At 27.6% G+C, this 13,836-nt stretch overlaps 1 protein-coding gene across 1 annotated transcript; it reads left to right on the forward strand.

Moving 5' to 3' along the window:
• The first annotated feature begins 6,691 nt into the window (after nt 1–6,691).
• Nucleotides 6,692–10,005, forward strand: LOC136976357 (shematrin-like protein 1). The gene is made up of 4 exons (XM_067271605.1): nt 6,692–6,706; nt 6,785–7,023; nt 9,622–9,685; nt 9,763–10,005. The coding sequence occupies exons 1-4, from the start codon at nt 6,692–6,694 to the stop codon at nt 10,003–10,005; spliced, it is 561 nt and encodes a 186-aa protein (XP_067127706.1).
• Nucleotides 10,006–13,836: the final 3,831 nt, after the last annotated feature.

Below are 13,836 nucleotides of genomic sequence, written 5' to 3' on the forward strand. Positions count from 1 at the left end.
AACTTACGTGCGACTATGTAGAGGAATGGATTAGACTGTTGTACTTTTAAATGGCTAATTTAATTTTTTTGATGTAATTGAGCTTTAATTTGAAAAAATTGTAGATCTATAAATTCCCACTGTTGTCCGTCTGTCCGCCTATCTTTCCTTAATGTCGAGAACGGAGTTAGATAAATGAAATACAAGTCGAGATATAGAAAATAGGAAGTCCCGATTAACTATATATGAACTTTGAATAAAAACCGGAAGTCATGTTATTTCAATTCAAAATTTTCCTCTAAAAGGTGTTAGACACCACTCGATTAGAAAAGGAAAAGTATGATGTACAGGGGCAAGACACAGCTATTTGTAGATGGAGAGCAAATGGGAGAAATTAAATAAATAAAAAACATAATTAAAAATTGCAGTCTGACATTGTGTCGGTGTCACAATAAAATAATTGCTTGTTTATTCTTCAATCGTTATAAACGATTGTACTGTACCTTACTATTTTTACGTGTTCCGTATATAAGCATTTTTAGGCGTGTTTACAAAATATTTTGTTTATCAATAAAATATTTGTTTTTTTATGTACTAAAGAAATTTATGTTAATTTGTTTTTGTACTTTGTTAGAATGAACCAACGTACAGAGTGATGCCAAAGAAAAAAAAAACATACCGATACTACAACTATTTTGACTAAACAAATTATATTTAATTTGAAAAAAAAGAAAAGAAACTTATATCATTTCTAGTCGTAAATGTTAATTGCATCCTCTAGTGGCATGTTCTTGGCAGTGGCGCGTTATAGCTTTATGGAGCCCAAGCGTATCTGAATTACGGGACCTTACGTACTGTACAGTGTTGATTCTTCGGGGTAAATTTTTGGAAGAAATATTTTCTTATAAAAGATTGTCCTTTTTGTCCGTAGGATAACGAGTTACTGATTCCTAGAAGACTATGATTAGTTATAGAACAGAAAGTCAAAATCCTTAAAGTTAAAGCATTTTTGGCATCGAAAAAGGCTATTAAAATGAAATCGTGTATTTTCAAAATGAAAGTATTAAACACTTGAATTTGAAACTTGTGTACGACTATTCATTCAGAATTTCATCGAAAAGTGTGAGTCAAAGGGACTTTTTCAGTAGGAAAAATCCAGATTTGCACAAAATTCTATATACGTTTAAACAATAGCCTCTGCTTTTTAAGGGCTGGCTTAATCAAGACTGAGTCAATAACTGAAACTTAAAATTATTGATGATCTTATTACTTCTATTTTTGTTAAGTTTTATCAATAAATTAAAAATTTTTCAATTTATAGACGAATATACAGATTTTTAGATATAGCATTTTTGACAGCAGATGGTCGAGGTGACAAAGGCCTCTATAAGGATTGGAATTTTGATTCCATTTGGATCTGGGTTTGAACCTCAGTGAACGCTTATTGGTTAACTTCTAACTTTTGATTTTCGGTTATGAATACAGCCGTTAGTGTTCTCAAAAGAAAGTGTGTTAAAAAATGGGCATTGATATCAGTATCCTGGTATTGCAAAATTAGAATATCGTCATACCGGTATATATATTTTAATTCAGTATTGCATTTTCTAAATATTTATTTAAACCCGCCTGTAGAGAGTTTAATTAATAATTTGAGAAATCTATGAATTTAGACACGAAAGAACGTTTAGATGAGTAGACATGAGTAGATAGCGTGTAAGAGCGAAGAGCAATCTTCTTTTATTGCTTTTTGATAAAAACTAGTCTGAATTTTTTAATATATATATATATATGAGATATAAATTTAGAAAAATAAAAAATATATATATATATATCATAGTTAAGCATAATCACAATTAAATTGACTAGTGACTTGTTTCACTGAGTATTATTTGAATAAATTACCTGTAGGCATCTCACCGGTTTTTTCCTATCTTTTGTTAAATTAATTTTTAATTTAAATTATTAATTATTATATTTTTATAACATTTAACTTAAGTATAGGGTAAAATTGGTGAGATGTCTAGTCGGGAGAGACGTCTAGAGGTTGTTTATTTAAATAATACTCAGTAAAATAAGTCACTAGTCACTTTAATGGTAACTATGCTTAACGTTTTTGAATTTCATTATTTTTCGAATGGTTGTTTGATTTTTTCGTTAAAAATAAGTTTATATTTATTACGGCTCTACAAACGTTTTTGGGACATTTACGTTTGTACGAAATGTTCCGAAATTCGAATAGGCTACGCTTATGTGATATTTCTGTTTTGTGTGAATGTAGGATTAGTTGGTTGTGTTGTAATCGAAACCACAGGTCCTCCTAATAATTCTAGTCTAAAATATAGAAATAGGCATATCTCTCATATGGCTTGAGTGAGATGCCTAGTGGATTTAAGGGATGCATATTTTTTCTAAAATATTTTATTATGAACTTAATTAAATTTATTAACTTTAGATACCTATTGAATACAAAAGAAAGGAAACTGGTGCCAATAGAGGAAAATGGGCAAATAGGACTTGGCTTTTCCAGCTGAAACAGTACATACTAGTCGTCTAAATTACTATCAAGCAAGCAGAGTTAAACATTCTGTATCATACGCTTCGCAGAAGACTTAAAGATAGTAATTTAGCAAAGCGAGCTTTTGGATTAAATTCAATGTTAGGCACCTAAAATGAAAAAACTGTTTATCATATAATTGAGTCACAAAATCGTGACAAGTAAAGCCGATTGGATTCTATGCACAATGTTCAAAAAATGAAGGCACGAAACATGCACACTGCATATTACAGAGTATAATAAGTATGCAAAATACAAAAAGTGCTAAATGCTGATTAAATTAAATGTTAAGTAAAACAGGCATCTCATTCTTTAGCATTAGGCGACTCTGCTATCACTCTGTTACATCGAGCTTTAATTTAACTTTGTTCACTTTTCTTAAGGAATAACTCTTGGCTGTATTTGCATTATATATTTATTTCTTCTGAAAATCACAGTTAAGCGAGATGTATGCGTTGTAAAAACTATAGGCATCTCACCCAGTTTTATCATATATAGGGTAATAGTTATACATTAAATTCAAATAAATTTTTTTTTTTTTACAATGTGATGTATATATGCGTGACCATATACAGTATTTTCAACTATTGTATATAAATTCATTTTTCATTCGTAAAAGAATAAACTTAAATAAACTTTGTCCTTTATTGACCTTGTTCTATTAACACGACTCCACCTTAAGCGCTATTATTGTTGATTTAACTGTAGTTTCATTAAAGGTCATGGTTTATTCTAGTATGGCCTTCCGCAATTTTGTATATAAAGGCAGTTCTTATAATTCGTTTTCACACAAGGAATCTTAGAAAAATTTCGGATTTAGTCAAACTACTCTACTTCGAAAAAGAATGTATAAGTCTTTGGTAAGTATTGTGTTTCTTTATATTTAATATAGTTTGAACTCTGTTAAAAATTTTTCGAAATATTTTCTAGATATTTGTTGTTTTGGCGGCGTGCGTAGCCCTGAGCTTGGCTGGAGACGTATTTCATCCAGGATTCGCTGGTTACGGTCATGGAGTGAGTTATAGATACGATCGTCGGTACTATCCCTATCATTACGGCTACTCCCCGTATGGTTATCGTTATGGAGGCTATGGAGTATATCCTAGAGGATATTACGGATACGGTTTAGGACATTATTACGGAGGCTATCCGTATTATTCACATTACTGGTAGAAATAATTCAAAAATTTAATTTTGTTGCCGAGAGCCATTTCTGTACGATTTACAAATGTTTGTTTTAAAAATGTAAATATATTCTTTTTGTAAATAAATCTTTATTTTTAGCATCAAAAATTTTATGTTGTTCCAATAATATTAATTAATTAATATTTTAATTTATAAAATTCCAATAAATTAATTAAATACATAAACAAAATTATGCAATAACTGGAGGGTCGTTTAAATATACAGTAGCATAACGGCCATACGTTTCCCATTTATTCGTCGTTTCAAAACATTGCTATTCCTTTCAATGGCGATATATGTTGTTTATATATTTTTTTAGAAAACTTAGAATTTCTAGAACTCACAAGTTAGTTTTTGTTTTATTTGTGTAATATAACTTCATATTTTCGGTATTAAACGCAATAAAATTGACTCCTCTCTCTCTCAGAGAGGGAGAATTAGTTGTAGATTATTATGAGGATAATGGATGTGAAGTGATTACTAGCAAAAGTTACATGTTTGCAGTAAACTTATCCTGTAACAGCAAAAGTACAAGATAGTTTACCAGCATTTCAGTCTTAAACAAAAATCACTTTTGTATTTTATATCTGTTCATCAGTTCATGAATTGGCTATATCTAATAGACCGCTTACTGCTATGACTTTAAAACAATATATGCAATTAAAGTGACCAAATCTTGAAATGTAAAAAGCATAACTCTAGAAGGGTGCTTCGATATGACGTCAGATGAGTCACATGATCGATTTCAGTCGATTTGCTTTATGATAGCATCGATGAGAGATGTTACGAACAACTAATGAACATTTTACTTATCCGTAAAGTCTTGTTTTTAAAATAACGACATACAACAATAGCTTTAATAAATAGTTAATTACGGCTCCGAATATAATTTTGCTTGCTTTATTGACAGTGAAAGAAAAAAATACGAAAACGGATACTGCTGTCTGTCGGAGAACAGTGACTTTGTACTGCACAGTATTGTGCAGTACAAAGTCACTTTGTGCAGTACAAAGTCACTGTTCTCCGACTAACCACACACCATGTGCGGATCGGTTATAAAAAGGAGTTGATGGTTTGTGCTAATTATCTGAATTAAAATAAGTAAATGCAGCATCTAATTATTTTAATTTTTATAAGAATAGCGAAATTTTATGACAATTTTTTTGATTGCTATTGATACTGTATTAGTATCGTGTTTGGCAGCCGTTTAATTGCTGTTAAATCAGAATTAGTACATTTAATCAATTCTTTTCCTAGAGAGAGAGATAAACGGTGCTCCACTATATCTATTATCTTCAAAGTCATTCACATGGAGTTTTGAGAAGATTTAACTCCTTCATTTGAGAAAAGTTTAAAAATTAAATTAACAAAAATAACATTTATTTTGTACCCTTTACTTCCTTTTAGAGTAAAAAATTAGGTTACTCTACATTTGTATATTGTAGAGATTAATAAACTACGATATGAAAAAATACTGTCTTTTAAACCCCGCCTTTTTAAAAATTCTGCGTATGAGCCAGATTGTTACATTTTTTTATTTCAATAATTCTCATTCAAAACTGATTTGCATATTCAGAATATTTTTGTTCGAATAAATTAAAGTGGAACGTGCATCTTTTGAAGTGAAAACTGTTGTATTACATCATCGCTCCTTTAGTACTGTAATCAAATCTAGATTCTACAAATGAGTTATATATATATATATATATGTGTGTGTGTGTGTGTGTGTTTGCAAATAGTAATTTAATTTAGAATTTAAAATACTTAATGGTTAACTATAGTATTCTATGGGGGAGGATATGGATTAATGTAGTCTATAAGAATCGTTCACTGCCATTGCGAAACAGAGGCATTGAAAAACTAAAATAAAGAAAAATTTCTGTCCTTTCTCGTTTCCATAAAGGACAAGGCAGTTTAGCTAAAATGAAGGATTGTTCTTTGAAATAAAGGGAGACTGTACAAAAAAAAAAGAAAAAAAAAATGTAATAATGAGTCAATAAAATATCTTACTTTTTAAAATGGTTTATTTAATTTTTACAATTTAAAGTAAGCTATTGACAATTTTTTAAATTTATTAAATCTAAATTAATTTTGTAAAAATGTAAAATTTAATGAAGTTATGAAGTCCTTAATTTATATAATTTGTATATTTTTAAAGGTAGGCGTACAATTATATTGAATTAATAAAAAAACACGTTTTAAATAATAAGAAAGATAAAGTATTTGCGATCTTTGTTTCATTAATTCAATTCCATCTCAAATTATAACATTATATATATCTTAAGTTCTGCAAAGATAATTCTACTTTCTGTGATTTTTCAAATTTAAACTTCCGCTGTTTCTAAATGTAAGGAGATTTCTTCAAATTTTATTCAAAAATTATGAAATTAACTTTAATTTTTTCGGGAAAAAAGCATCCAAATATATATTTTTAATATACAGTATTAACATTATTTTTGCGTGCTGTAATTTATATTAAATTTTTATCTATAAAAAATATTATTAAAAATACTCGTAATTAATTTTAAATGGCTGAAAGGTATCATCAATTCTTTAATACTTGTACAGTGCACAGTTTTTGTAACATTACATTTCATTTAATTATTATTAGTGTAATATATTTCATAATTATTATATTTTTAATTTATAATGAATTACTTTGAATATATTTTTTCGTTTTAAGTTAGTTTAATCGTGTATTATTGAAATATATAGAAGATATTGCAATACAAGTATTTCCATTAATTCTTTTTTCTAAATATTATTATTATTATAGTGTATAATGAACTAACGACTTTAAGTGTATCGACCTTGCTTTGCAAACCTGCTTTAACCTCTAAAATAATTATTAATTATATTTATTATAAAAGAGTTCAAGGTGTAATTGGAAGACCTTCATAGTTTGTATATATAAAGGATCTTTCTTCGATTCAGATCAAAAGCATCAGAAGTACTGTACAACAACATTCGAAAATGTCCAAGTCTCTGGTAAGTTAGGAGTTTTCTAATCCTTAACAACTTAACATCGACCAAGATTTATTCTAATAGATTGTTTTATAATTCTAGGTTATCGTCCTTCTTTTGGCTTTCGTAGCCATGAGTTTGGCAGGAGATGTGACTTTTCATCCAGGATACGCTGGTTATGGACACGGGGTCAGTTATAGATACGATCATCGCTACTATCCCTTCCATTTTGGATTTTCTCCGTATGGATTTCGTTATGGGGGATATAAAGCGGGTTATTATGGTTACGGATTAGGAGATTATTATAGTGATTACTACGATTATCCATATATCAACTACTGGTAAAGACAATAAAGCTAAACAATGTGCTATTACCTCATTCAATTACCAATAATTAAAATACTAAAATATGTAAATATATTTTTTGTAAATAAATAATTATTTTAAAATATAATTCTTCTTGCCCGTTATTTTATATTTATGGATTTTTATTGGGTGAAAAATAAATACGATAATTACACATTTTTGCCTCTAAATTATAAGTACAGTAGAGCGTCGATAAGTGGAACCAATTGGGGACTGGGGTCCTTCCAGTTAATGATTTGTTCCAGTTTCCGACTTTGTACGAAAAAATACATTAACCTGTCCGATGTTCAAATTTTTCTCCGTTGCGTATCGCTTCGTGTTGAATTTTCGTCGATTTTATTTAAGCCTAACGAAAATTTTTATAATAATCATCGAGGCTATCGTATCGTTAAAAATTATTTCTGCATTTTGTACAAACAAAATAAATATATTAAAGAATATAAAAAACATGAAAATTATACTTTAGAAGTAAATTTAGTATCAAAAACATTCGATTCAGCACGACACAGTCCGACTGAAAATCGTTCCACTTTCCGGCCATTCCACTTATCGACGCTCTACTGTAATACATAAATCACAGTTGATTTTTATTGTATATTAAAAAGAGACTTTTTAAAATTAAATTCTATTTTTCAATGATATTTAAATATAACATTAATACTTTAAATGAGACTAAAATTGACTTCAGATTTTTAATATGTACGAATGGAAAAATTTAATAAAACAAAACAAATTTTTTTTTTCTTGTAAAGATTTTAAAATAAAATCAATTAATTACATATTTATAAAAACTGGTTAGAATCGCAAACAGAATTGACGCAGAGGAATCGTTAGAAGCTCTCTATTTTTATTATTTACCGATCTGTTAATTAAAAAATCCCGTAAAGTTTTAGTCAGTCAGTAAAATTTCGTTTGAATTTATTAAAATTACTTTCTAACATTTTATGATTTCATCGATATTTATATTGTTGGTGTAACAATATGAACAGAACAGAATAATAGGATATAAATTTATTATCTTTATATACTTTTAGGCCTACGTTAAATAACTTTCGTTCCGATCCGTGTAAAAGAGTGACGATCGGAAAACTAATACGTCATGTTTACTAGAAAAAATTATCAAAATAAATCAAATCTGTTGATTGCTAGAAAACAAATTCGAAGTGAAACAATTTTTTCAATTTAAAAAATTAACTTAAATCATTTTAATTAAAAATATGAATACAAATTATTTAAAATTATATTAAAATTCGGCTGTAATTTCCTAATATAATGTAGACATAGTACATATGTAGACTACGGTACAGTATAGCTATCGTGAAAATCTCAAATCTTTATCTCAAACAAGTTTCGAACATATAAAGACTCACAGATAGATAAAGCGATAACACATCCATTTATTTAATGTTCGAAGATGTTTAATATCCTCCTTTTTTGCATAAAATTCCAGTTATATTTGGGGTCCGAATTTGGAGCACTTTTCCAAGTCATTTTTGATACCGCTTCTAATGAAAGGAATTCCTGAACAACTAATCAAAAACTGTTCGGCGTTTAAAAAATGTTAGGTTCAATTTTATTACAGTTACAGAAGTAAAAAGAAATGGAGGTACAGTACAGTACAACTTTGGCGTATTTCATCTATAATAATTAGACAATAATACGTCTGAATATCGTCTCGGAAACCATATTAAGCATGCTCACAGGAACGGTATTAGGCACTTACCGTCATAAAAATGACTGATAACTGATTTTTCCAAGATCTTGAAAAATTGAGCATTGAAATTTATCTGTTGACATCTCCAAGTACATAATTTTTTATAAAAAATCACCTTTGTCAGTTTTTTGAAAATTTTTTGAAGACATGTCGTTTACACTTGTTCTTTCAAACTCTCGCTAGTGAACACTGGCGAGAGTTTGAAAGAACAAGTGTAACACCACAACTTGTAGCACCACTAATTCAATACTTCACCATAAGATGTTTAACAATTTGTATTGTTAAACATTGCGGGAGGATATTAGGTCGAGAATCGACATTTCGAAGAAAAGGAAGTTTAAAATCTTTTATAAATTTGTATGATAAAGAAAATACAGTATAGGAAGTTCGACTTAAAAAAATAATTTAAATATAAGACTGAATAAAAATAAATTTTAAGAAAAATTTTATTTATTATAGCCTATTGAAATATAATTATTTTATCACTTCTAGTTCACATTTAGTGTATAATTATTAGCATTTCTGTAAAACAATTTTTATGATTTAATAGTTACTTATTTGATTTTTAAAAGTTATATTAAATGAAATGCCGAGTTCACTCTCAATATTATTTGAAATATAAAACTCAACATTATTTTAAAGAAAAAATTAAAAACAAAGACATTAACATTAATACATTATGAATATTAATTACGCGTTGACTAAACTATCGACTTTGATTTTATCAACCTTGCTCTATAAACTTGATCCAACCTTCAAAATTGAACGTTCTAAATTATAAACACTAATTTTACTAATTTTGATTTTTTAAAAAGTTCAAGATCGTGTTAAAAGACCTTCATAATTTGTATATATAAAGGACATTTCTTCGATTCCGATCAAAAGCATCAGAAGTACAACATTCGAAAATGTCCAAGTCTCTGGTAAGTTAGGAGTTTTCTAATCTTAACAACTTAACATCGACCAAGATTTATTCTAATAGATTGTTTTATAATTCTAGGTTATCGTCCTTCTTTTGGCTTTCGTAGCCATGAGTTTGGCAGGAGATGTGACTTTTCATCCAGGATACGCTGGTTATGGACACGGAGTCAGTTATAGATACGATCATCGCTACTATCCCTTCCATTTTGGATTTTCTCCGTATGGATTTCGTTATGGGGGATATAAAGCGGGTTATTATGGTTACGGATTAGGGGATTATTACAGTGATTACTACGATTATCCCTATACTCACTATTGGTAAAATCATGTAACGCAACTACAATATATTTGTTATTTTGTACGATAATCATTCCTAATTATTAGAAATATAAGAGATGTAAATATATTATTTCTGTAAATAAATAAATATTTTTAATGCAAATTTTTATGTCTTGTTTTAAATATGAAATGTAAATAATACAATATTTTAACACATTGAAACTCGTATTGCAATTCATCTTGATATGATTATTTTGAAAATTACGATTTTTTCCTTTTGATAACAAAGAGGAAAACTTGATTCTCAAAATAATCATAAATTTTAAAATAGTTTCAGTAAAATAGTTATACAAGTAAAACAAATTCATTGAAATGAGTTCCCTAGCTATTTTTTTTATTCTATGTAAATAAATGTTTAAAATAGTCAGGGCGAGATTTACAAATAAGAAAATTAGCTGAAGTTTACGATCTCGCATTATGAGTTTAGTTAGGACCTTACATTTTTAACGTATCATTATTTGGTGGAGGAAGTACTGTTATTACTTAGGGATAACAAGTCAAGTCCAGATCTGAAAATATGATTTTAAAATTAAAAACTGAAACAGGAAAATTATCATGAAAATATTAAATAAATTTAAACTTTTATTCCTTAGAGTAGTTTTTCGGACATTTTCTTAAGGCGAATCTCGAATATTACACTATTACACATGTGCATGTCCAACACTTTTCATCACACGCATCTTATTGTATTCGTGATTGTTGCACAGTATTAAGTAATATTTTATATAAATTATAATAATAAAGTTTTATAAAAATTTTTATTACTTTTTCTTTCCAATTATAAAACTATTTAAATTAATTTTTAAGCAATCTACTGAAATGCATTTTACTTTCTCGACTGTTATGCGTATATAACAAAAGAAAAGTATTGGAATTGTATAAAATTTCAACCTCCGAGGTTTTTGCAAATCTTTACGTTTTGAAACCTCCTGAACCCTCCAAAAAATAAAATAAAACCGGAAAAATATTTATGGATGTGTGTGTATTTTAGTGTCTATTTCGTTTTATATATCAGGATAGGGTAATCATTAAGAAAGGAAATTTGGCATGGTAGTTTATGTATGAGGGGCATTGATGTCCCTCATATATAAGCTATCATACCTCAAAATTAAGTATTTTGCCATTCTATAACAATTTCTTTCCAGGATTGTAAATGGTTTATTATACAGAAAATTACAAATTATGTTCTTTTTGCAAGAAATCTTTTAATTAATGTCATTATCAACAAGTAATAATGAATTTCTAAGCTGGTGTCGTTGATAGCAATCACTAATATTGATGAACTTAAAAATAAAGAAAGTTTTTGTAACAAGATCGCATAACAGATGGCATTACACACAATTTTATTTATTATGCTTAATAATATAAAAGTTATTTTTTAAAATTTTATAACAGCCGGGAAAGTTACTCAACTCGTTGCTGGACCTTTTCTTTTTCTCAGCTACTCAACAGCGAACGACATATTGAGAAATTCTGCTGAATAATATTGTTATTTTATAAATTATTTAACTTTATGCCTAAAATAATATCAAAACAGAAGTTAATTTCTTCGAATAGCAGATTATCTAGATCAGGAGTGGCGAACTCATGGCACGCGTGCTCAAAGTGGCACATAAGGAGAAATCATCGTAATGTATCATATTATTTCGATTTATCATCTTTTTTTTCAATCATCCTTTAGGTTTATCACCCAATAATTCTTTCTTCAGTCAGTTTTTTTTGCATTTATTCTAATTAAAGCATATTCGTTTAATTTCTTTAAATATCGTTATTTGAATCAAACTTTAGCACGCATAAACATCTTTAATGCTAAGTATCATTACTATATAACATGCAGGCTCAGAAAGGTTCGCCACCCTGATTTAGACCAAAGGTCGGAAACCCTTTTAAATGGTGGACCAGATAAAATGTGAAGTTACATGTACGGGGCTAAACTTTCTAGGTTTTTTACGATTTATAGACAGTTTGGTTAAGAAAGCGATTGCGATTGACCAATCAATTGAAAAAATACAGCGAAAACAGAAAAAAAACGTACGCAGAAATAATATATCGGGCAACAAACAAAGAAGTAATTGATTTCATTATAAATTTTATAATAGAAATCCGGCAAAATTTTTGTTTTCTCCGTTTATAGTTTCTGGTTACGTAGCTGATCTAGACATAGAAAATTATGAATATTTTGTTATACGAATTAATTAGTATTGGATTTATTAGACAAAAATAAACGATTATTCGAGATATTTCGAATGATCGTTTATTATTATTATTTTTTCCTGTACTATGTAATATTAAAATTAAGAAAAAATCGCTCAAGAAATTACAAAAGTCATTTAGTCTATAGTAGAAATTTCTCATACAAATTATTTTCGCCTCTCAAACATTTAAAAATAGGCGATATTCTATCATAATCATTTTATTACTCAGACTATTTAAATTCTAAAAATTCGTTTAAGAAAATCACTCAAAAAAAACCCAGCATAGAATTAATTAAAAAAAACATCTAATTTTATTAATTTAATCCGATGGTTTGAAATCTCGTATTCTGTTTGTATGCATAATGTAATTTAGCATGAATAGATGATATAATTATTCTGACAGAAAAATATTTATTATCTGTTAGATAAAAGATGTGAAAAAAGATGACCTTCGTAACACTTCGCTTCTCTTCGTTCCTGTTGCCTTGACCTTGGCAACGTTGACAAATTCCGTTATGTGACTAATTTAAATATAAAATAGATTTACTGTTTATATCTCTGCACATTAAATATCAACATTATATATTTAAACATTAATCATTAAAAAGTTTTATTGGAACAACATGAATTTAATTTACAGCATTCAATTTAATGAGCACGAAAATTATGAAATGTGACAAATTAAAACTTTCTAAATAATTTATTTTCCCATCAGAAGAATAAATAGTAAAATCAGTTTTAAAAATAATGTCAATGATAAAAGAATTTGGATTTTTCGGATATTTAATTTAATTTTTCTTACGAATCATTGATTGTTTATTAATTTCTTCAATCAATTATTTATTATTGATTAATTACAGAATAATCTTTCATTTTTTCATAAATTATTGATATATATTTCTCAGTAAAGTTGTTATTAGTCAAATGCAATTCACGTACAGTACATCATTTTTAACATATGAACAATAGAATTGACATAAATGATAATTAACTTTTTTTTCTGAAACTAAACAATGTGATTGTTATTACAATTAATTTTTCATTTTATGAAAGAACTATATACAAATAAAATCACTTTATTTATTCCGTAAATTTAATTAAATTTAAAGATTTACATAAATTAATTAGACTATTGTATCTTATAGAAATTTTTTAAAATTTTATTTTATTAAACTAATGAAATAAAGTTTAATTACATACATTAGCAATTACATACATTAATTTAATATGTGTAATTGCTCAAAATTTAAAATTTTTATTTCTATTTCCTGTTATGAAGACAGGTGTGCTTAATTTGAAAATATAGTTAAAGTTATGGTAAATCTAAAAAGGTTGTTAAAAGAAATTTACTAATTTTTTCTAATTTAAATTTCTTACGCATTTTTCGGACACAGAATAGAAAATTTAATATCTTTCATATTTTTAAAAATTAAGAGTTAAAGCAATTTTAAAAGTAAAACTTTAACGTTGGTAACAGGTAAGGATCTTCATATAGACTAACTTACTTCTATTTTTTCTGCTAAGAATTTCAACGTTTTTATTTTTACATATGCCCAAATGTTAGATGTTAATAAGGTTAAATTCATCTATAATTTGATTATAAATTAAAGAAAATTAAT

This window comes from Centruroides vittatus, unplaced genomic scaffold (assembly GCF_030686945.1).
Source record: "Centruroides vittatus isolate TY-2023 unplaced genomic scaffold, ASM3068694v2 contig_4, whole genome shotgun sequence".
Taxonomy (NCBI): Eukaryota; Metazoa; Arthropoda; class Arachnida; order Scorpiones; family Buthidae; genus Centruroides; species Centruroides vittatus.